The 26,349-nt window shown below is 35.3% G+C and overlaps 1 protein-coding gene across 1 annotated transcript in view; it reads left to right on the forward strand.

Moving 5' to 3' along the window:
• The window catches only part of LOC127835825 (uncharacterized), a 32,091-nt gene extending 22,605 nt beyond the window's left edge, over positions 1-9,486 (forward strand). The window contains exons 6-8 of the mRNA XM_052362256.1: positions 367-475; positions 950-1,117; positions 8,708-9,486. Of these exons, the coding sequence (XP_052218216.1) occupies positions 367-475; positions 950-1,117; positions 8,708-9,486 (1,056 nt within the window). The remainder of the gene's footprint in view (positions 1-366; positions 476-949; positions 1,118-8,707) is intronic.
• Positions 9,487-26,349: the final 16,863 nt, after the last annotated feature.

Here is a 26,349-nt window from a genome sequence, read left to right on the forward strand (position 1 = left end):
CATTTTTGCTATTACTTTTTCTGCTCGTTTTATAAAATGAACATAAACATGTAGAAAATCCGATATTGACAGTTCCGAGTATGTAGAGGGAAGATTTTGGCGTCTGCTGTCAAAGTCACGTGACTGTCACGTGGTTAAAATCCAAAATAGCGGTACAAGGGGCGTTCGCAAAGTTTCATCAACTTATATTTTCTAACAATAAAATAGCAGACCTATGCAATCAGGACACTTCAGCTTGTGATTAAAAAAAATATATTAAGTGATCTGTGAATTATATAAAAGAACTTGTAATCAAATTTAATGATACTGAAAATGCCAAAAATAAAAAAGATTGGTCTTAATACCATTTCTGCTCTGTATTTACAGTCATATCCTGTCAAGTATCCGGTCAAGTCATCCTTAAAATACAGGCTGTATTCCCCAACTGCAATGACGAATGCATTTAGAGCTGTCAAGGAACAGCAGATGTCAGTGTGTAGGGCATCCATTCAATTTGGTGTGCCAACTACTTCACTTAGACAGAGGGTAAGGGGAAGAGTTGATCCAGAAGTGATTTCATCAGGACCCTCTCCCGTTCTGTCCCAAGAAGAAGAAGCCATGTTTGTTGACCATTTAAAGTTAATGGCTAGTGTAGGTTATGGCTACACTCGGATGGAAGTTGTGAACATGGCGTCAGAATATGCGGTTTGCCTACACAAACGCGACAAAGAACATCCCTTCTCCATGAAGTGGTTTGAAAGTTTTATGAAACGGTGGCCAGAACTTAACGTTTCGAAACCAAGAGCTTTGTCGTTGGCTAGAGCTAAAGCAACCAGCCAAGAGGTAGTGACCACCTATTTCAAAGAACTCAAAAATGTTCTACATAAACACAGTTTGATGGACAAACCACAACATATTTATAATGTTGATGAGAAAGGCCTACAAACAGAACATTCTCCCCCATTCGTAGTTGGCTGCAGGGAAACCACAACACCAGCTATAACATCAGCTAGAACAGCTACTACCACTGTTATTGGGTGTGGGAATGCTTTGGGAGCACAAATACCACCATATTTTGTATTCAAAGGGGAACGCATGAGGGAGGAACTGCTGGAAGGACGAACACCTGGAGCTGAAGGTACAGTTACTCCCACAGGATGGTCAAACAGAGAAGTGTTTGAAAGTTACCTTCAAAACCACTTTCTCAAATATGTGCAGGGAAGAGACAAGGACCAACCAATATTGGTATTGTATGATGGCCACAAGTCCCACATCTCTTTGCCTTTGATAAACTGGGCAAAAGAGCATAACATCATATTGTTTGTACTGCCAGCCCACACCAGCCATATTTTACAGCCCCTGGATGTTGGTTGTTTCGGCCCTTACCAGCGAATTTTCAACTCTGAATGCCACAAGTTCATGCGTCACAATCCGTCGTCCAGAATTACGAGGTACAACATCTGCTCTCTGGCATTTAAGGCATATACTCATGCTTTGTCCCCTGATAACCTCAAGTCAGCATTTCAGAAATCAGGTATTTTCCCATTCAATCCCACTGCAGTAGATTCTGCCCAGTTCAAACCAGCAACAGTATATAAATCTAAAGGTCCATCTCCATGTAATGCAGAGCCCATAGAGTTGCATGATGTACAGGAATTGACTGTCAATGGCTCAGATACATGTCAACATGATTTTTTTGTGAAGAAAATGGACTGCATTCAAATGAAATCAGTGGACAGTATTAAACAGAGGAGAGATCTAAGTACAATTGTTGGTGGAAAGGCCATCACTGAAGAAAACACTGTCAAAAAAAATGAGGACCACCACAAAAATGTCAATTTAAGTACAGATCAGGCAAAAATTGTGAAAAAAAATCCAACAATAAATAAAAAGAGAAAAGTATTTGCTACAATAACAGAAAAACTGTATAAAATACCGAAAGTGTCCAAACTGCAGGATAATCCCAACCCAGGCCCATCTGGACTTCAAATCCTTCCAGTCTCCGACTGCAGTGATTTTAGTTTAACTGATGATGAGGATGATGAAAAGTGTTGTGTTTGTGGAAGGTTCCAGCCTATCGAATTGACCAATTGTGTGTCACTCATATTTACAAAATGGGCACAGTGTGATGTAGAGAAATGTGGTCACTGGACACATTTACAGTTTTGTTGTCCGCAAAGAGTTGTGAGAAGAGGTAATCGCTTCTGCTGTCCATGTCACATGGCAGTGGAAGATAGCTGTCTTTAATTCCAACTATTTCTTTGATGCTGTTATTCTTTAAGTTATATGTATTTCTGCTTTTATTTGAAGATCTCACAACCAGATCATCATGTATTATATCCATTGTCTATATAGTTGCTAATATTATTTACACCCTGCTGTTATTCTGAATACAGACATTCCATGACTGTATAAACTGTTAAATTGTTGCTGATATGAGCAAAAAAATACATCAAAGCCGGTTTAAGAACTTTTCAATAGGCTTGTTAGTCATTCCTGATTTTTTATATAAGTTTTGGAACAACCCCCGTCGAAATATTGAGGTCTGGGGTCAATCGACCGAAACAGGTGACGCAGTACACAACTTTCCTCGTATGCTGTCATGGCCAAATCTCGGTGTTACGGAAAAAAGGGGAAGCAATTGATCGATATCGATACACGAATTAATGGAGATTGAATAAGTCTTCCTGTACGTATTTTTTATTTTGCCGACTTCACTTTATTTAATCTGATATTTTTCGATTATTTGTTACATCGACCGAAACAGGTGACTCGAGGATACAGAAACTGTTGACTTACCCGAACGTGCACAATAATCCACATATCGTCAAAAAAGCACAAGTAAAAATAACAAAACAACAAGAAATAACAACAACGAAACTTCTAATTATCCAACACCAACAATATCATCTGAAAACCCCAATACGAGGAACAGCGAGCAAAACGTGAAAAGCGAGCATACCATTGGCAGTCATTGTGATAAAAATAGCGTGGGGTGAAAAGAAACTTTCTGTGGGATCCCAATCAGAGTACAGCGGATGGAGATTCGAAACAAGACAACGCGAAAGGCCGCAAAGCTGGAGTGACCAATCAGACACCAATAAACAAAAATAAGTAGGACGGCGATGAGGTCAACAACGAGATCAACCTGTGTTTACTAAATGTTCATGGACTTATTGATAAACAATATAACAAACTTGATAGTACAGAAATAAAATTACTATTTAGTTCATATGACATACCTTTAATTATAATGTTGAGAAGTTTACATCCTTTACTTTACACAGACAAATTAAATTAAAAAACTCTAAAAGAAGTAGTGGTGGAATTATTATGTATCTTGTTCATAATAAACTGAAAAAATATGTAACATTTATTAAAAATACAAGTGATTGTATAATGTGGAATAAACTAGATGGAAAATTGTTTAATTTGAACAATGATTTACTAATGTGTTTAGTTTACAATGCACCACAAGGCAGTGGAAGAGAGGGTTGTGACCCCTTATGTACCAGTCCCTTTATGTACCAGTCCCTTTATGTACCACTTTGAGACTTTATGTACCACCAATATATTATGTAGGTGTTGTCCATTCATTCATAGCAGTATGAAAGGGCATTAATTACCTGTGCAAACACAAGTGTTGATTGAGTCAAATTTGAGTTCATCAAATATTGTCTACTATAACATTGCAATTTATTGTACTGAATCATTTATTTCTTGCTATCAGAAAAGTTTTAACAATTTGGAAAAAAAGTTAAATAAAACTGAGCAACTTAGTAACTCAGTTCTTACTAAGTAAAATATTGCTAAATTTTATATTTTGTTATTGCAATTCATGATGTAATGTTAAGAACCAAAAATTGAATGCCGGACAAAACCCCTCCCGGATAAAAACCCTCCCGTCAGTTTAATAGGGGCCGGACGAAAACCCTCCCATGAATAAACGGGGACGGACAAAAACCCTCCCATGAAAAAAACGGGGGAGGACAAAAACCCTCCCATGAAAAAACGGGACCGGACAAAAACCCTCCCGTGAAATCCGAGCCACGAATTCAACTATCAACAAATATTTATGAATTTTTAATCCGAAATCGGTCATTTCCGAATGTCATTTCCGACATTTGTATTTTGTTGTCGGTTATCCGAGATATTTATTTTTTGTAATAGTGACTTCACTTCAGTAGGTAACATTACACTATATATTGACTAATTAAAATATTTCCGAATTAAAATGTTGTTATTTTACACCCATTTGACGTCAATTATATATGTTTGAACTAAGAAAATAATGCTTTTCAATTGATTTCAGATGACATTCTTCATTTTAAAAATGAGTATGTGTATGAAAAATGTGATTTTCTTATATGTGGAGAATTTAATGCTAGAGTTGGGGAAAAACCAGATTTTGTGTTAAATGACACTGTTCATGTCTGTGTAGAAAATGTGTTACCTGATGATTATGTACAAGATGTAAACTTACGAAGATGTAACCTAGATAAAACTGTAAATGAGTATGGGAGTTATTATTGGATTTGTGTAAAATGTCAGGTTTAAGAATAGTAAATGGTAGACTAGGTTTAGATAGAAATATAGGAAAGCACACATTTACAAGTTCACAGGGTTGTAGCACCATTGATCTTGTTCTCTGTAAAAGTAATATGTTTCCATTGATTCATAAGTTTAAAGTTTTAGACCCTAACATTTTATCAGATCATTGTGTAGTACAATTTAGTATTGAGTGTAGAACTGAGATAGATGTTTATTCCAACAGTAGCCACATGGAAAATGATACCGAAAAGCTACCATACACTTATAAATGGAATAATGAAAACAAAATGGATTATATTAATTCTTTTAATTGTGAAGATGTAATAAATACCTTTGAAACTATTAGTGGCTGTATAGATCAAACCCAAAACAGTGATTCATTGGATAGTTATTTATCCCAATTTTGTGATGTATTTGAAAATATTTGTTCACCATTATTTAAAAAAAAAGATTGTTTACAATACAAAGTTTGTTGATAAAAACAATATTTTTAATGCTGCCCATGTTGATAATGAATGTAAGTATTTAAACAAAATGTTATTATATGAATCTTAATATGTACAGACATTATCCCTCGGAGGAAAATAGACAAAGAATGGTAGAATCTAGAAGCCTTTATAAAGAACAATTAGGAAAAAGAAATATGCTTATAATAAAAATCAAACAACGAAATTAGAAAATGCAAGACATACAAATGCAAAACTTTACTGGAAAATGTTAAAGAATAATACATGCAAAGATAGTAAGCAAGATATAAGTAGTAGGGAGTTTTTAAACTATTTAAAATCAATTCATGACCCTACCTCTAGATTTTATCAAGCTGATAAAGATGTTTTGTTTCAGGACCGGTACTTAAATGGAGAATTAAATATTATGTTTAGTGGGTTAAATGTAGCATTTACTGATCAAGAAATTATAAGTGCTTGTAAGCAAATTCATACTGGTGAATCAGGTGGCCCTGATTATCTGCTTAATAATTTTTTTAATTTTGGAATTAGTAGTAAAAGTTTCTTAAAAGTTGTTTGTAATTTGTTTAATAAATTCTTTGAATATGGACATTTTCCGGAAGTGTGGTGTGAGGGGTTTATTGTTCCATTACATAAAAAAGGTGATAAACAGGATGTTAATAATTACAGAGGGATAACATTATTAAGTACTTTTGGGAAATTATTTACTAAAGCCATTAACAATAGACTTAACAAATGGGCTGAACACTATCATGTCTGTATAGACGCACAAGCAGGATTCAGGTAAAATATGGGAACTGTTGATAACATTTTTGTGTTCCACAGTGTAATTAATTATTTATTAAATGAACAAATAAGATTGTATGCCGTATTTGTTGATTACACCAAAGCGTTTGATTATTTGGTTAGGGATATCATATGGTATAAATTGTTGAAGCTAGGCGTTAGAGGAAAAATGCTTGATATCATCAAATCTATGTATACAAATGTTAAATCAAGAATAAAATTAGGTAATACACTAAGTAATGAAGATTTTTCCTGTTTTTTAGGAGTTAAAGAGGGATAATCATTATCACCTTTCCTATTTTCTATTTAATTGAACGACATTGAAGAATATTATATGTTAAATGGTTTTAAAGGAATATATATTGGTATGCTAAAATTATTTTTGTTGTTATATGCAGATGACATTATAATTATGGCAGAAACTGAGGATGAACTAATTAAAGGTCTGTCTTTGTTAGAGGAATATTGTGATAGATGGAAATTATGTGTTAACACAAATAAAACAAAAGTTATGGGTTTTAAAAAAAGGGGACAACTTAGGAGGGATATTAATTTTTTTTACAAAGACCAAGCATTAGAAATTGTTAAATCATTTACATATTTAGGAATTTTATTCACTACAGGAGGATCTTTTGCAAATACCTTTGAAACACTTGCAGGCCAAGCCTCAGAGGCTGTTTTCAAGCTTAACTCATATTTAATAAATTATCCAACAATTTCAATACTTACCAAATTAGAGTTGTTTGATCAGCTTGTTATGTCCCCCACTATAGTAGTGGGGGACATATTGTTTTTGCCCTGTCTGTCTGTTGGTCTGTTGGTCTGTTTGCGCCAACTTTAACATTTTGCAATAACTTTTGCTATATTGAATATAGCAACTTCATATTTGGCATGCATGTGTATCTAATGAAACTGTACATTTTGAGTCAAGAAAAAAAATGAAAAAAGGAAAAGAACATTGCCCGGAGCAGGTTTCGAACCAGTGACCCTGGAGTCCTGCCAGAGTCCTGAAGTAAAAACGCTTCAGCCTACTGAGCTATTCCGCCGAGTACACATTCATGACGTATTTTATACCATATATAAGCAATCTTCGTAGTTTCACAAAATTTAACGACAAAAACAGAACTCTCCAAATTATCCAATCGTTTTGCGTTGCAACGCTTTATAATTTTTAGGTCTTAAAATCGTCAAAAGATGCATATAATGGCTATATTAGAGCATGGTTAATGTTAAGTATTACTGTTTCCTCACAAATATCATAACTAAAACGAAAACTTACGAAACTGAAACAACTTTTTTCAATTTTGTCAATTTACCAAAGCGTGAAAAGATCCCTTTAATGCCCTAATACTTTATATCGGGCGGTGCCAGGCGCTTTAATGTCATCCCAGGCCGCATCAAGCGTAAGCATGTCGTATTATGTTCGGCGGAGTTCAAAGAATGCATTCCGTTCACAAAATTTACGATAAAATTACGCCGACTGATGGTTGATGATGGTAACTGAATTGCTTCAGTAATTGTTCTTCGTTTTCTAAGTTTGAGTCAATATTTAATTCGAGTATTAAAATTGCTGAAATAATAAAGCAAAACAAATACAATTGACAAAAAGCGTGCATAATACACAATATTAAGCAAACGAACTTTTTGTAAGCAAAATGAATAGCTTAATACAAATATAAAATGCAAGAAATCTGCCTCATACTGTTTGTCACAGTGCGTCGCATTTTCAGGAGCATGCTAATCGATCATGCATGTTATTAAACCACCTACGCGTTGAAATTATACTGGTTCCGTTGATAGGTCTTCATAAATGCGAATTGTCATTACACACGATGTAATGATTGATGATTGATTCTTATAACAGTATATGCTATGTTTATAGGTGTCTATCGCAACCGTTGTACACTTTTGGTGTTTTCACTTCATATACACTTATATTTGTTAATGCAGCATCAACATACTAAAACAATATCCCGGAAAGAGAAAAATAATGATTTTGAATATCAACCGTACTTTCGTTTTGACAACTGACGACAGAAATTATTCGATGTACGACGTAGGTCTTAATTTAGTTTTAGTACAGATTCGTTCATATCTATTCATACGACACACGAACATTACCTCCGATCCTAATAAAAAGACTGTTACGCTCAGCTTAGAGGACTGTACAGTCATGTAAAAAATCGAATATAATATATATTTTTTATAAACAACTAGTAACAAGATGAGTTGCAGATATAATTGGTCAGTTACCACATTTTAACTAACTCTTTTGACATGTTTGTTCTTTTCAGCTGAATTCTTAAGTAAAACATGCGCATAATATTTTAATAATTAGGTTTTAAGTTGTGTTCTTTCCATTTTTAATATGTGAAGGCCAACTATATGCAAACGTACTATAATGATGAACATAAATTGCTTTAATTTAAAAACAAGTTACATATAAGAGTCATAAAAAATATAAATGGATCACGTTATGACGTTAGAATAACGCGGAACTAACCGCTACGAAAACTTTGGAAATGTTACAACATGGTTTGTCTCCATTCGAACATTAATTTTATTGCACGTGTGCTGATTGATAATTTTAAGTGTGATATAGCCTTTTGCACGTTTAACAAAAACAATGTGTAAATGCATGTATTTAATGTAAGTAACGTGCCAAGTTGTAAGTAGTGCAATCGACTACACATACAAGCATCAGCATTTCAATCATAACATTAATAAACTAATGTTTAACATTCGATCAATACAACTCATAGAATTGCGTGTTAAAATTTATGTATTTATAATTTAACACTGTATTAATTGCGATTCCTTATAATTCGTTCATATTGAAATGAGCGTGTGCCGCTAACGATCAAAGCGACTCTTATTAACATTTTCGCAGGCGTTAAACATTGAAATTAGTTAATATTTTGCAGATACAGCCAGTTCAGACACATCGAAGCATCCGGTCTCCATTGTTCTAAACAATGCAGATCAAGTCCAGTGTGCAGACCCTCGTCCAGTACTGCCCTCACTAGAACGCATTGATTTAGATGATGTCGCATGCTCCTCTACCTGGCTACATAGTCTGTTCAGCATTCTGTTGACATGCGATCATGAGGTGGTGTGTAATCTGAAATGTGACATAACGTCGTGTACTGAGCGCGTTTCATCCGAAATAAAGACGGGTAAACGTGCATTTAACATGCACATGGAAGAAAAGTATTACAGCCCCGGTCTGTGGGAGGCTCTCAATGGTCTGAATATCAAGAGTCTGACTCTGAGTGGTTGGATGGATGGTTTCGAAGTGAATAATGTAGAGTCGTTGTCGCAGACACTATTATCGCTCAAACAGCTCGAAACGCTTAATATAAGTTATATTCCCGGTCTGTGGGAGGCTCTCCATGGTCTGAATATTAAGAGTCTAGCTCTGCGTTGGAGGATGGATCGTTTGCAAGTGATTCGTGTAGAGTGGTTGTCGCAGACACTATCATCGCTCAAACAGCTGGAAACGCTTAGTATTGATATGGATATCAGTCCCATTCTGTGGGAGGCTCTCAGTGGTCTGAATATTAAGAGTCTGACTCTGACTCTGAGACATTGGAAGGAACGTTTGCAAGTGAATCATGTAGAGTCTTTGTCGCAGACACTATCATCGCTCAAACAGCTGGAAACGCTTAGTATTGATTTGCCCGAGTCCCCATTTTATACATAGATGGTGACGTCACTACGTTATTGTCACCTCTATACTAAGACGCATCACATTCCCCTGGTTTGGGGAATTATGCTTCCGCCAAAGTAGTTCTGCGTAGGAATGAAAATGTTCATAATGAAAGAACAATCTTTTTTTATTGTGTGTTTAAACCGGAATGTAGTTTAAAGGAATGTTATTTTATTATGTTTAAATGTGATTTTGAATCTCTATTAAGACTGATCGCGATTATCAGAAGCACGATTACCTGACATACTTTCGCTTTCACTTTTCACTCGTAAAAGAGGTGCTACCCACAATTCCTTTCGCGTTAGTACACAGGTCAGTAAGACCAGTGTGTACACATTGCCCAGTCCCTGTCTGTGGGACGCTCTCAATGGTCTGGATATTAAGAGTCTGACTCTGGATCGTTGTAGTGAACGTTTGGAAGTGTTTCATGTAGAGTCGTTGTCGCAGACACTATTATCGCTCAAACAGCTGGAAACGCTTACAGTATGCGTACTTAAATCTATTGACATACAGCTACCACACTCGTTGAAGTATGTGAATATCTACTGTTGCGCATTGTATCCATCCCATTTACGCAAACTTGTGGAAACAATATCTGCATGTGCTCAGAAAATTGAGGGAAAACTGGAATTCGGCTGTTCATGCATTAAATTCAGACATTCGTATTCAGATAAATTCGATGTTGAACCAATCCCAGTGGAGGAATACATGGCCATCCGACAGGAACTAGAGGCGCTGAAGAATGTTGCAGTTAAACGATTCCGAATATTTGATAGGATAAAATCCAACTTGCGGACTGATGATGCAGCTTCAAGCTGGTCTGTACGTGGTATTCGTAATGCCGAGGACGATCATGAGGATTTTGGAAACGTTCAAGATGATGCATACAGAATATGCATTAAAAATATTAAAAATGGCATCATGAATCGTATTTCAATGCGAATGGTGATATGTCCAGCTTCGATCTCATAAATCCATGATTGCGAAATGTACTTAAAGTTAATGATATGAAAAATATCATAATTCATGTATTGAACGCATGTTGTAAATAAGAACACTTGATCCCACTATGATATCATAATTAGTTTGTTTAGGTTATTTCTGTAAAACATTCAAAAAAAGAATGTAATTATATTAGAAGTGTTTTGGTTAATGACCATTGTATATATTCCGTAGCAAACTATCATCGACATCTATCATTTTAATTCTAGCGACAACAAAGCCTTATTTCTTAAGGATTGTATTTGCTCGAGTTTTTAATTTTAATTGACTGACAATACAACCAAATCATAATGGTAAACCCTATTTCCATAATATTCATTGATAAAAATCAAAGAACAGTATCGCGTCCTGTTTATTTTTTCGTCAGTGTAGGTTACTTTAAATTTACATTAAATTTATTTAACGATTTCGTGTTTGTTGTTTGTTAATCATAATGTACACTATGTTATAGATGCCATTTTTCTTAGTTTTGCTTGCATACAAATACCATAAGATTGGTGCAATTTACCTAGTGTGCATTTATACACGTGCATTTATATGTACACATTTCGAACAATCTTCGCAACTACTTAAAAAAACTGGCCCGTCTATAAATATTGCAGAATAACCAAAAATATGTGCACATTTTCTCTGTCACTATTTGCTTGTTATTTTGATCGTTTTGTTTTTCATAACAGTAACATGAAAATTTGTGGGAAGCGGACAACGACAACGAGCGAGGCCTGGTATAGGGGAGATAACCCTGGGTTATGGTTAGGGTAAGGGATAGGGGTAAGGGTTAAGGTTAGGGTTAAGGCTAACCCAAACCCGACCCCTAACCCTACCCCTTACCCTAACCCTCTTACCCCTCCATGCGCATCTCGTTGTCGTTGTCCGCTTCCCAAAAAAATTCCGAGAAAAAGTGATTGGTAGAATGTAAGAAAAAAGTAAAAAGTAAGTTGCCTACATTAAGTTCTCACAGAGTATCACTTAATGTTCAGGGACAAAAATAAACCTACACTTTTATGTAACATTTTTGTTTATTCTTGAATAGAACTCCTAGTTATATGTTTTGAAACGTATTGTTTATATAATTTTACATGTTTTGGAAATAACTTCGGGCAAGTGTGAGATTTGGACTCCTTGAAGCCGGTTAAATTTAAACCCCCTTTGCTTTGCATTTGGCGTCCAAATGCAATTGCCATATATGTATGTATTTTGTGAGTTTTGTTGTGTATTTGTGCGTATTGTTTATTCATATTATCCATTGGTGTTTTTGTCACAATTTTTGGCAATGGGCTCCTTGAAATAAATAAAGGGCCGCATGTTCTTTTCCTGGTACAGCCGCAGTTGACCGTGTTTTTATTTAAATGAATTACAAGTTATGCTCTTTTCCTATTGATGATTTTTGTTAAAATGATGAAAAATCCATACTATGAAATAAAATAAGTACAAATGTGTTTTTTTTTCTTTTTCTTCTTTGTTTTGGTTATTATTTTGTATAAGTTAATTTGTATTTGGATAATTATGATTCTGGTTGCGATAAATATTGTTTAAATCTTAATGAGGGTGGTGCAATTAATAAGGATAAGAACTCTTATTATCATGAAAATAAGGCTTTGAACGTATATAGTGATGATCACGATAATGCATGGGAAGCAGTAAATGGAGCAAGCAAACAACCAAACACGAACGCCGACCTCGCAGAATTGCAGCAATTTGCTTTATTTATAGGACAAACATTCTCAGGAAAGGGTGCGGAAACACATTGCCTGTTGTAAACCATAAGGCCTTTTTAATTGTGCGGTTAACCTAAAAATGAGAAGGCGATATTTCCTGCCAATCTTCCTACAACTTAATGTTATCGAAGCAGTTTATAGATACCATAGAGATACCAATCCAATGAAACTCAGAGAACTTGATATTTTACCTCAAAATATATATTCGTTTTGTTTGTTCTCCCATGTTATCATTATATCAATCAGCATGATTGTTGGTTAAAGCATTCTGAAAAAATAGTTCAAATTTCCTGTTTACGGAATATCGTTATGGTCATCGTGGTTACACATTAAAGTCAAGATGGCGACAGTACAACAATACGATGGCGGCAGTGCGACAGCACGATGGCGACAATGTGCTAATACGATGACAGTGCGATAATATGATGGCGAAAACGCGATAATACGATGGCGACAATGCGATAGTCATATCGTACTGTCGACATCGCATTGTCGCCATCGTACTATCGCATTGTCGCCATCGTACTATCGCGTTGTCTCACTGTCGTCATCGTATTATCGCATTGTCGCCATCGTTCTATCGCACTTTCGCCATCGTATTGTCGCACTGTCGTCATCGTATTATCGAATTGTCGCCATCGTACTATCGCACTGTCGTCAACGTTTCATCGCACTTTCGCATTGTCGCCATCGTATTATCGCACTGTCGCCATTGTATTGTCGCACTGTCGCCATCGTACTATCGCATTGTCGCCATCGTTCTATCGCGTTGTCGCAAACGTACTATCGCATTGTCGCCATCGTACTATCGCATTGTCGCCCTCTGGATTTTAAGGGGTGTTGCGGCAGTTTATTTAACCGAGGATATATTTATAGCAACACCGATGATGCTATTATCACGACTCAATATTTTTGTTATCAGTATCATCAGAAATGACCGAGTTGGTTCATAATACAATTGTCAGTGGTTCGATCCAGGCGGGGTTAACTTTTTTTTTTACTTTTTTTTCTTTCTTTAATTTCATACTTGTTTTATACTGGAGCTCTTTAGTCCTGTTGTTTACATTTATCAACTTTAAGCATTTAAACACAAACTTCAAAACATGCCGAAATCTGTGAACATGTAAGTTATTAATGATTAATGATAAATGAAGGCCGAGTTTGATATTGTATGGTCAGAGACGTAGTTATCTACGTCTCTGGTATGGTATTATGTTTGTGATTAAATATTGTTTTTATTAATTTCTTTTGTGTTGTGATCCCAGTTAAGATTGTAAACAATTTCTAATGTTTATGCATATTTCTGACAATCTATGTACCGGTACTTATTGCTGTTTTTTAATGAAATTTGACGTCTAGACGGCAGGGATAATTAAAACAAATAATCTCTGTTAAAAGTGCGGTGACCCCCTTTTTTTATTTTTGTTTCATGATAACAATACATAGATGAACATATTTGAGAAGTTTCGCAAAAAGTTATTAGAGAGAACTTTTTTAAATTTCATTTTTGTGGTAAAAAATAGTAAAAAAAGGACGTTTTTTGGGTGACATAAAATTTATAAAAATTAAATTTCTTAAAAGTTAACTTGTGTTCTCCATTTTTTTGGTTGTTTGTGGTTTACTTAAATGGTATATGATATATATTAGCTTATATAATCTCTACATGTTTCCAATTTCATAGGTTATTAATCATTATTATGCAATTAGAGATTTTTCAGTTTTAATGAAAAAGTACATATTATATGATGGTGAATAAAATCCAAACAAAGCCGGTGACCCTATGTTTTTATTGCATTTTTCATTTAGTATTTGTATGCAGTACTTGAATAAAAATTTTGAGCAAAAGTTATTAGATGGAAAAAAATCATCAAAACTGCAGCAACACCCCTTAATGTGTATCCAAGATGGCCTTAACGGTATTCCGTACCTGTTACATGACCCTGTGACGATGGTCACGAGTGTTTATGACATGAAGGTAACGATGATAAGAAGGAAGATAAAATGTAGAAGGAAACAGTGATTTAGGTAATGTTGGTGATGTTGACGATTACGAAGAACATGTGGAAAGATGTTGGTTGTCGACGATGCACTTTATGTGGAACTGCATGAGTGCATTTCAATACAACTGCAAATCTAATTTACTTGTTGTTGTCGTTAAGCAGGATATACATGCATTTTAAATTTAAAATTTGAATAAAAAGAACTCCATAAAAGCAGGATTCAATATATACTTTATATACGTGATATGGCAATATTAGTCTGTTAAAAGCGTATTGTAATAACGGAGCTCAGGGATTTATTAATTGTATTGTTTGTGTACCATTTCATTGACAATCAGCTATTACTATCAGATTATTGCCGACTTAAGTAAGGCGTGAATATCTTCTTGAATCGGTGAGAAACTTCACAGTTGCGAACACGTTAGTAATGTCGCGACATTTCTATTTGGTTATTTAACGAAGAGACCAAATAGTACAGTTAAATCGCATCTTTCACCCGATCGCAATTTCATTAAAAAATATTTCTTTTTCAATAAAATATATACAGTTTAATCGAACAGGACCGGTTTCTCCATTCGTTTCCCCCCAATCAGATTTTTGTATCGCGATTCGTGATATCTCATTTCGACTTTATTAAAAAGGCCCATATTCGACAGAAAATCATACATGAAATGATTTAAAATGTGACGAAATAATTTAATCACATTTAAACTAATTTGATATCTATTCTCTCTTGCTGATGCACCCACTTGTTGGCAAGACAGATATATGTCGTCTTTCTAAAGCCTTTATAAAACATACATACGAAATAAAAATTGTATGATCAATATCACCATAATAAATCAAAGCGCCGTAGGCGCTGAAGGCATGGGGCTAGATTTAGGGTGCTTGGAAAGAAGTGTAGTGACTAAACTGAAGTAAATGTAAACGGATCCACGCTATTTTGCTGCCAGACACAGTGTACATGTATGCTGATGTTATGAAGTTGAAGGTTTAATATGTTACTCGTGCTTAATATGTCTATCTAGTTTTAAACACTTCGACCTTTAAGCTAAGGTCATTCAATGGTCAAGGTCATGATAAAATAGGTCAGTGGGAAGGTCTTGTCCAAAGGGGAGTTATGGACAACAATAAAGTAAATCCAATCACGAACCACAAAGTTATGGTGAATGTTAAGTTATTGGGTGCTTTGACTTTTGAGTTCAAGGGCCAAGGTCATCAAGAACTATGTCCGTGGGAAGGTGTTGATCAAGGAAGAGTTGTGTACAAATATCAAGTGAAAAAATTATTCTGTAGTATGGAAGTTATGGCAAAAGTATAATTTTTCGGACAGACAGTTCAGAAACCATATGCCTGCCTTCGGGGCATAAAAACAATGCATGTATGAACAAGTTTTAATTAAATATTAGATTTATGGTTGTATTTTACAGACAAACATTTTCAAGAGATGAAGAGGAAGATTCATAAGTAAGGCTATGTTTCTTTAACTAAAGTGTTAATCGGATGTCAAGCTTCTCATTTATACTCTGGACAAGCAGTATCAAGTGTTGACAAGAGCACTGCAAACGGGTGCAGGACGCTGGAATACAAGTGCTTGATTGTCGCAGTCGGCAGTCCATCGAGCCAGTGTCAACTTCTTATAAAATTATAATAGAGAGGTAGACACCAGTCACACTCTTTTTAAATATTTCGCCGTAATCCAATACATTCAAATTACACAACCAAAAAACCCAACCGTCGTCACTTTTGCAGACATTTCTTAAATCATCGTAAAAGAAAAAGAATACAATAATTGCTAACAGTTGTACGGTTGTTTTGCGTTTCATTAAAAGTAAACCAATAAAATGCCACTAATTGGTCACGTGATTAGAAACGTAGAACATCGTCATCAAAATGGAATTTCATTCATAAAACGGAAGTGAGAACACGCAGTTTGTTTTCATTTCGTTTTAAGTTAATAACTTCGTTATAAAACTAAGTTTGTAACCATACTTTTTGACGAGAATTTCAATAATAAGGTTATTTTTAGATTTCATGGCCAATTTCAGTATTTTCGTCGAGCTCCTGTGCGACTCCGTATAATTATAAGGCGCGAAACGCTATTAGCAACAATACAACTGCTCAAAAAAGCACAGAAAATCAACAAAATATGTTCTGGACAGATATGGAGCATCATTAGCATGTTCGAACTTGGCCTAGAGACCATGTAGATAAAACTTGTGAACAAGTTTGGTGAAGATCAGATGAAAATTACTTGAATTAGAGAGCGGACACCAAGCTGAATATTTAAAACGCACTAAGTGACCCAGTGAACTAGTTTTTTGCAGAGGTTCGTCTACATAGGCGGTGAAGATATACAACAACATGGCCGCACAAAAACTGTTATTGTTGGCGTCAAATAAATACCTTTCAATAGCCTAAATAGTTTTGCTAACGCCGGTCGATCGGCGAGGACCGGGATGATTCGTAGCGTGGACATTTTTAACGCAGTCACACTATTTCCCGGTGCCGCCACGGTAGAAGCTGGTCAACAGCCCGGCAGAGTCCCGGTCAACCCGGACTGGCTACGGTTTATCCCGGTCAAGCCCCGGTTGTCACCGGTAGTGCCCCGATGAAAGCCGGCAGCGTCCCGGCATAGCCTCGGTAGTCGCCGGTAGTGTCCCGGTGAAATCCGGCAGCGTCCCGGCAGAGCCCCGGTATACCGTAACACCGCCGGCACTCACCGTGTCTATACCGGCATCAGACCCCGGCAGAGCTACGGCAATGCCCCGGTTTCACCCCGGGGCACGTACTAAAAGGCGGATAAAAGAGCGGGTGATATAGGGTATATAGTAAAGAGAGGATAATATAGACAAAGAAGGATTATGGAAAGAGCGGATGATATGAACAAAGAAGGAAACAGCGGATGATATGATAAACAAAGACGGCAATATACCATAGTACACTGAATGGTGTGACTGGCTAACAAGAATGAGTATTTAAAATATGTTTGACTATGATTCAATGAAAAAGGATGATAAGATTATTAATTTTTTGTAAAACCAAGTTATATTGCACATCCAATTTTAATAGAAGACATTACTTTATTGATAATAAACACATCAGTAATGTTAGATTGATAAAATGAATTACATTTTTATCCACAAAAGCATCATAATATACATATGATATAGGGTATATGATATAGGGTATAAAGTAAAGAGCGGATAATATAGACAAAGAAGGATTATCGGAAAGAGCGGATGATATGAACAAAGAAGGAAACTGCGGATGATATACACAAAGAAGGAATCTGCGGATGATATATTTGATATAGGGTATATATTAAAGAGCAGATAATATAGTCAAAGAAGGATTATCGGAGAGAGCGGATGATATGAACAAAGAAGGAAACAGCGGATGATATTTACAAAGAAGGGATTTGCGGATATATGAATAATTTTTAAATTTGCGGACATAATGAATCTGCGGATGATATGAACAAATAAGGAAACTGTGGACATGATAATGGACAGACAATATACCATATTACACTGAATGGTGTGACTGGCTAACAAGAATTAGTATTTAAAATATGTTTGGCTATGATTCAATGAAAAAGGATGATAAGATTATTATTGTTTTGTAAAACCAAGTTTTATTGCACATCCAATTTTAATAGAAGACATTACTTTATTGGTGATAAACATATCAGTAATGTTAGATTTATAAAATGAATTGCATTTTTATCCACAAAAGCATCATAATATATATATATATATATATATATATATATATATATATATATATATATATATATATATATATATATCTTTTTCTGGAAAAAGTAAACAACAACTGTTAAGACTCCCTATTGTTATCATTCATACGCACCCTAAGTGTCCTTACTGAAGATATTTAGCGCATTATCGATTATCGATTGCTCCTAGTACACAAGAAATTGACATGTTATTTTAAACTTATTGTTGATAAGCTGATAATAATCTTGAGATCAAGTCACCCAGATCATTAAAGCGTAGCATAACGGTTTTACCAATATATGAATGAGATAACGTAAATATTAAACTTAACAAATTTTAAAGGAAATATTTTCTAATGACATCTTCACTAATTGCACATGCAAGTAAAAGTACATTGAATGCTGTATGTATTATGTGCAGCAAATATGAATATGTAAACTTCATGAAATAAAAAGAAGTATAATATATTTGTCGTTGTTTTAATTTTTGTTTGTTTCCGTTCTAATTAAGTCAAAAAACCGACATTCACAATATGTCGATGTAATCGCAATTCATATGCTCACTTAAAAATGAATTAATTAATTCGATGTTTTTCTCACATTTTCACCAAAATGCATGGCTTATTGATAATTTTGTTTTATCATCCAAGTCTTACAACTTACCAGTTAATAAGTAAGGCACAATTAATTTGTTTAGAAGCAACTGTAGACAAATACTCAACACATCAACTTGTATTATGTTGTTAAGGTACCATGTCTGTTAAACGTTTGTAATTATTCACAGATTGTTCCACTAACAAGTATATGATCAAAGCCACAGGTCACACCTTAATCAAACTGTAATGATCGTCAGTCGGTTGTACCTTTAATTTCCATTAACAAGTATATGATCAAAGCCACATGTCACACCTTTTACCAGCTGTAATGATAGAGTAAATGTCGACTGCGTATATATATTTCAAAATCATCCAGCTTTTTTACAAACCTTTACAGCATATCTATAGTATAGTGAGCATTACACAGAGTTTTTTCGTAATAATATTTATTATTAAAGCGTGTGTGTGTGTGTGTGTGTGTGTGTGTGTGTGTGTGTGTGTGTGTGTGTGTGTGTGTGTGTGTGTGTGTGTGTGCGTGCGTGCGTGCGTGCGTGCGTGCGTGCGTGCGTGCGTGCGTGCGTGCGTGCGTGCGTGCGTGAGTGCGTGCGTGCGTGCGTGTGTGTGTGCAGAAATAGCGTCATTATGGCCATGATAATTGGACATTCACAGACTAAGTATCTTAAGTCGAGCACTTTGTGCCCAGTGTTCCCATACCCTGGATTTAAAGTGAAAGATTTAATGCGCGGTCACCTGGAATTTTACAAGCAATTGTGCCAGAAATCGGTAAGTTCATTTTATAGTAATAGTTTTGTACACATTATCCGCAGCTTCATTTCTTATTTGCATCAGATCATTATTATTTATTTAAAGTGCATTTTTATAGTGATAGTTTTGTACACATTATCCGCAGCTTACTTCTTTATTTGCATCAGATCATTATTATTTATTTAATGGTCCTTATTTCTATATATTATCCGCAGTTTCCTTCTTTGTACATATCATCCGCAGTTTCGTTTTTTGTATATATTATCCGCAAATCCATTCTTTGTATATATCATCCGCAGATTTATTAATTATTCATATTGTCCGCAGTTTCCTTCTTTGTATATTTCATCCGCTGTTTCCTTCTTTGTTTATATCATCCGCTCTTTCCGATAATCCTTCTTTGTCTATTTTATCCGCTCTTTACAGGTTTTTTTGGCGGCTGATCGCAAAATTTTGCGCTCGGCCGCCATTGGTGCGTTTTACTATGTACACTTATACTAAGATTAGCAGACTATATATATCATCCGCAGTTTCGTTCTTTGTATATATCATCCGCAGATTTATTAATTATTTATATTATCCGCAGTTTCCTTCTTTGTACATATCATCCGCAGTTTCCTTCTTTAATTGTACATATCATCCGCAGTTTCGTTCTTTGTATATATCATCCGCAGATTTATTAATTATTCATATTATCCGCAGTTTCCTTCTTTGTATATTTTATCCGCTGCTTCCTTCTTTGTTCATATCATCCGCTCTTTCCGATAATCCTTCTTTGTCTATATTATCCGCTCTTTACAGATTTTTTTGGCGGCTGATTGCAAAATTTTGCGCTCGGCCGCCATTGGTGCGTTATACTTTGTACACTTATACTAAGATTAGCAGACTATATATATCATTCGCAGTTTCGTTCTTTGCATATATCATCCGCAGATTTATTAATTGTTTATTTTATCCGCAGTTTCCTTCTTTGTACATATCATCCGCAGTTTCGTTCTTTGTATATATCATCCGCAGATTTATTAATTATTTATATTATCCGCAGTTTCATTCTTTGTACATATCATCCGCAGTTTCTTCGTATATATCATCCGCAGATTTATTAATTATTCATATTATCCGCAGTTTCCTTCTTTGTATATTTCATCCGCTGTTTCCTTCTTTGTTCATATCATCCGCTCTTTCCGATAATCCTTCTTTGTCTATATTATCTGCTCTTTACAGATTTTTTTGGCGGCTGATCGCAAAATTTTGCGTTTCGGCCGCCATTAATTGGTGCGTTATACTTTGTACACTTATTCTAAGATTAGCAGACTATATATATCATCCGCAGTTTCGTTCTTTGTATATATCATCCGCAGATTTATTAATTATTCATATTATCCGCAGTTTCCTTCTTTGTACAAATCATCCGCAGTTTCGTTCTTTGTATATATCATCCGCAGATTTATTAATTATTCATATTATCCGCAGTTTTCTTCTTTGTATATATCATCCGCAGTTTCGTTCTTTGTATATATTATCCGCAGATTTATTAATTATTCATATTATCCGCAGTTTCCTTCTTTGTACATATCATCCGCAGTTTCGTTCTTTGTATATATCATCCGCAGATTTATTAATTATTCATATTATCCGCAGTTTCCTCCTTTGTACATATCATCCGCAGTTTCGTTCTTTGTATATATTATCCGCAAATCCCTTCTTTGTATATATCATCCGCAGATTTATTAATTATTCATATTGTCCGCAGTTTCCTTCTTTGTATATTTCATCCGCTGTTTCCTTCTTTGTTCATATCATCCGCTCTTTCCGATAATCCTTCTTTGTCTATATTATCCGCTCTTTACAGATTTTTTTCGCGGCTGATCGCCATAGATAATTATCTAATTTTTGCAACATGTATAATAACTTCTATTATATAAAAACATAATACGGGATAAATAGCAATGTATGACTCATTTTTTATTATATGTATTTATATTATGTACCATATATTTAATTACACTTGCTTCAAAATTTAATTTATTGTTTATATAATTGACGATTTCGGCCTATTTTTTTTGGCGCTTACAAGTGGTGGCCTCCACGTGGCAAGAGCTTGGCAACATATTCATTTTGTTGGTAAACTACCTCATGTATATTTAGAGAGAAATTGAATAGTATTTTTGCTTTTTGTTTAAACTTAAGTCAATATCTAACGAAGTTATTATTTACTAAATACATATATATTTAGTAGCCTAAAAATACTATTGTGCTTTATATTTAAACTTATATAACTTAATATTTACTTTCAAATATTTCAGTACCAAAACATAACGCGAGAACAATTACAAAACAATCGTTCAATAATAATCCATATCGTCTCCTATTTCCTTCTTTGTTCATATCATCCGCTCTTTCCGATAATCTTTCTTTGTCTATATTATCCGCTCTTTACTATATACGCTATATCATCCGCTCTTTTATCCGCCTTTTAGCACGACCCTCACCCCGGTCGTCGCCGGTAATGCCCAGGCGGAGCCCCGGTGAATGCCACCACGGTGAATGCCGGTGGCATTCCGGCAGAGCGCCGGTTTTCATATGTACCGTAGCTATACCGGGACTTTAACGGCATTCATTAAAATGAAAGAAAAGAAAATTGTATGAAAAAGTTAACGCTTTCTGCGCAGATTGAGGGTGTTGACATGTTGATTTTCTCTTCTTTCTTCGCATATTTCTAAGTACTGTGGTATTCTGCATTGATCATTTAAGATTAAATACAATTCACCGTACAATATTATTTTTTTGACATTTTCAGTTTTGAACCCCCATTTTTTTTCCTCCATTTTTTGTGAACCATTGGTTTACACAATTCACTCTCATTCATCCAAATGTTGAACAAACAACACGTTTTTAGTATATAAATGCATAATATATACAAATGTGATAGTTTATAACATGTGATAAAAGGAATAAAGAAACAAGGGCTGTTTGTTAAACATGCATGCCCCCCATTTGGGCTGTCAGTTGTAGTGGCAGCCAATGGGTGAATACGTTTTTGTCACTGTGACCTTGACCTTTAACCTAGTGACCTGAAAATGAATAGGGGTCATCTGCCAGTCATGATCAATTTACCTATGAAGTTTCATGATTCTAGGCCTAGGCATTCTTGAGTTATCATCCGGAAATCATTTTACTGTTTCCAGTCACTGTGACCTTGACCTTTGACCTAGTGACCTGAAAATCAATAGGGTTCATCTGCTAGTCATGATCAATGTTCCAATGAAGTTTCATGATCTTAGGCCTAAGTTCTTGACTTATCATCCGGAAACCATTTTACTATTTGGAGTCACTGTGACATTGACCTTTGACCAAGTGACCTGAAAATCAATAGGGGTCATCTGCCAGTCATGATCAATGTACCTGTGAAGTTTCATGATCCTAGATCTAAACGTTCTTGAGTTATCATCCGGAAACCATCTGGTGGACGGACCGACCGACGGACCGACCGACATGTGCAATAACAATATACCCCCTCTTCTTCGAAGGGGGGCATACAAATTAACAAACAAGTGAGGTCATCATCCTTCGAAAACGCGAAAAATTGCCATATCTAGTCACGAGTCTTTTTTTAAATAAATTGTCAAACAAGAGCTGTCACCATAGAATGGCATATGCCCCCTATAAACGGTTTGATAGAAGTTATAGCATTTTTCGAAACGCAGATTTTGAAACCTAATCGCGGACCCTAAGTTCAAGGTCAAGGTCACAGGGGTCAAAATGTTTGTGTGTATGGAAAGGCATTGTCCATATAAACATGCACACCAAATATGAAGGTTATATCTCAAGGGACATAGAAGTTATGAGCATTTTTCGAAACCTAAACGCAGATTTTGAAACCTAAACACAGACCATAAGTTCAAGGTCAAGGTCACAGGGGTCAAAATTTGTTTGTCTATGGAAAGGCCTTGCCCATATACACATGCATACAAAATATGAATGCTTTATCTCAAGGGACATAGAAGTTATGAGCATTTTTCGAAACCTCAACGCAAAGTGTGACGGAAAGACGGACAGTCCGATCACTATATGCTCCCTTTTCTTCAAAAAGGGGCATAAAAAACATAGCAAAAGGAAATTACAATCTTCGAACATAGAAATCATCTACAATGTATGCTTGAATGAAAAATAAAGAAAACAAGAGCGTCAGAGGACAGTGCGCTCGACTATTCGAGTGCTTGACAGTATAACATAAGCCATCATGGGGAAATTAATCAAATTAATCAAGAAGGTCAAGGTTATTGTTCAGGTATATTTTCAACAATCTATTGAGCATTTGTAAAGACATAAAACAAACTAATAAGATTTTTTTTCAAGTTTGATACCAATAGCTTGGGTGGGATGTTTGGATGGTCCTTCAAAAATAAAGTAAATAAACATTTGTTTCTTTTTTTTTAAACCATGTTTCAAAGAAAAGAAAAAAAATGTGGGTTGGGTAGGGGGGGGAGGGTTGAGCGGCGGTATAATGTGGGGCGTGGTCATTTATTAGAAAGACACTTAGTGACACTTAGACAATCTGACAAAAAATAAAATCTATGGCCAATATATAAGTCTAAATTCATAAATACTATCACACAAAATACATTTCATCAATAACACACATTCATATTAAATTAGTTATCTCTATATATTATAAATATGGTACATAAAGTGTCAGATAGTGGTACATAAAGTGTCGGTACATAAACGTACTGATACGTAAGGTGTGACATTCAACATTTAAAAAATCAGTTAACAACATATGGACTTCATTGTTTTGCATATACGCAATCAAAGCATAATTATTAAAAATTAAAACACACTGTTCATGGCTGTATCTTTTTATTTATACATGCATCAACTATTCTGGTTATTAATACATTTTTTAAATTATATATAAACAAGAGCAACACATAATGGGTGCCAAGCTAGGCTGCGGTGCAGTTTTGAATAAATGGAATTTAATAAATTTATTTTTAGAGGTTAGTGACCTTGACCTTTGACCACGTGACCCCAAAATGGGTGTGGTGTGTACAAATCATCAAGGTGCATATACATGTGAGGTTTCAATGTTATAGGTGGAAGCCCTTTGATTTTAGAGCTGATGTAAAGGTTTAAGCACGACGGAGATGTCTGACGACGAGCTGTCGATGACAATACCTAGGGTTTTCCATGAAAACAGCCGAGCTAAAATTGAGCGATCTGAATTGAATGGAAAACATACAATATTATGTCAAGAAAAATAAAGCTGTAAAAATCTCACCTGCCCGTCTTTGATGTTGCAATTAGCACATTCAGCATTTTCAGTATCTACTAAATAAATATATGAAAGTGCCAAATGTCCAAGATACCATGACGTCCTCCTCAAAATGTTAGATCCTTCTAACTCCATTTATTTTATCTCTGATTAATCCTCTCACACATTAGGCCGACATGTAAGATTCCTTGTAATGTTCACAGCGTTTATTTTAAATCGTTCACGTTCTCAAATTTCAGCAGGTATTTAATTATAAATGTTTATTTATGATTTAGATTTATTTACTATTTCGAAGATACAGTCTTGCAACGTCTTTAGTTAGTCTAAGTTACGTGTTTAGTGATTCTTACAAACAATAGACTGACATGAAAAGTGGCTCCTTTTGAAGCACAAACTGCATCCAAATATATATTACAGCTGGCCCAGTTTGATGTGGCCTGTTTTTGATAATAATTAATTACCATTTTTCACTTCCGTGTTTATTATGTTTACCAACGCCATGATGGAAAAAAGTCCGTTTCCCACAATGCTTAGCGCGCATTCACACAGTTCAGTAGGACCGGTGTGACACAATGGCCTAGTATGGCAAGCGGTTCGACGCATAATCCCAAGAAACTAGGTTTCTCATGAGAACCTAGGTTCTCAAAATGAGAACCTAGGTTCTCAGAATGAGAACCTAGGTTCTCGCTTGAAAATTGCACATAACGTCAAGAACCCAAGTTTTCAAATGAGAACCTAGGTTTTCATGAGAACCTAGGTTCTTATTTGAAAACCTAGGTTCTCATGAGAACCTAGGTTCTCATTTGAAAACCTAGGTTTTCATGAGAACCTATGTTCTCAGAATGAGAACCTAGGTTCTCATGAGAAACCTAGTTTCTTGGGATTATGCGTCTAACTGCTTGCCATATCCGTGGTTTTCATTTGGGAACCATAGGTTCTCTGAGAACCTAGGTTCTCTGAGAACCTAGGTTTTCAGAGAACCTAGGTTCTCATTATGAGAACCAAGGTTCTCATAGAACCTAGGTTCTGATGAAAACCTAGGTTCTTTGAAAACCTAGGTTCTCTGAGAACCTAGGTTCTCTGAAAACCTAGGTTTTCTGAAAACCTAGGTTCTCTGAGAACCTAGGTTTTCAGATCTCTAGGTTTTCAGAATTACGCGTCGGACGGCGTAAACTTGCTCGTTTGGAATACGGGACACATTATTCAAGGCGCAGGATCAATGGGGTTCACATATGATTACACACGGGCTGGACAGAATGAAAACACGCCGTTAAGAACTTTATTTTTGCAGATATCTCAAGTTATTGAAATATGTTTGCAAAGTCTTTAGCGCATAAGTTTTTCTTGCAATGTTGCCGATATCTTACGATTGAATAATACATTATTACACATAATCAATAGAGATAAAACTTTATACCATAATGATTGCTTCCTACATGTAGGTCACAGACATACTTAAAATAGAAAACTGTACCGTACAGTCGTTTGAGGCCCGAACAAGGGAACTGAATATTTGAAACTCATTCAATGCTGTAACAATGTATTATGTAACGATTGATCTGAATTTTTAGTCTCAAAATAATATTTACAATTAAAGATGTATTCATAAACAGTTCAATTTTTTATTAACGTGTTCAGACCAATGTCGACCGATTACTTTACTAATTTCATTCCTCAAGAACACCCATGCACGGAAACATGAACAAGAAGCGGTCACCGACGGCTAATGCTTGTTGTCACAAATATTCAACAGATAAGT

This window comes from Dreissena polymorpha, chromosome 6 (assembly GCF_020536995.1).
Source record: "Dreissena polymorpha isolate Duluth1 chromosome 6, UMN_Dpol_1.0, whole genome shotgun sequence".
Taxonomy (NCBI): domain Eukaryota; kingdom Metazoa; phylum Mollusca; class Bivalvia; order Myida; family Dreissenidae; genus Dreissena; species Dreissena polymorpha.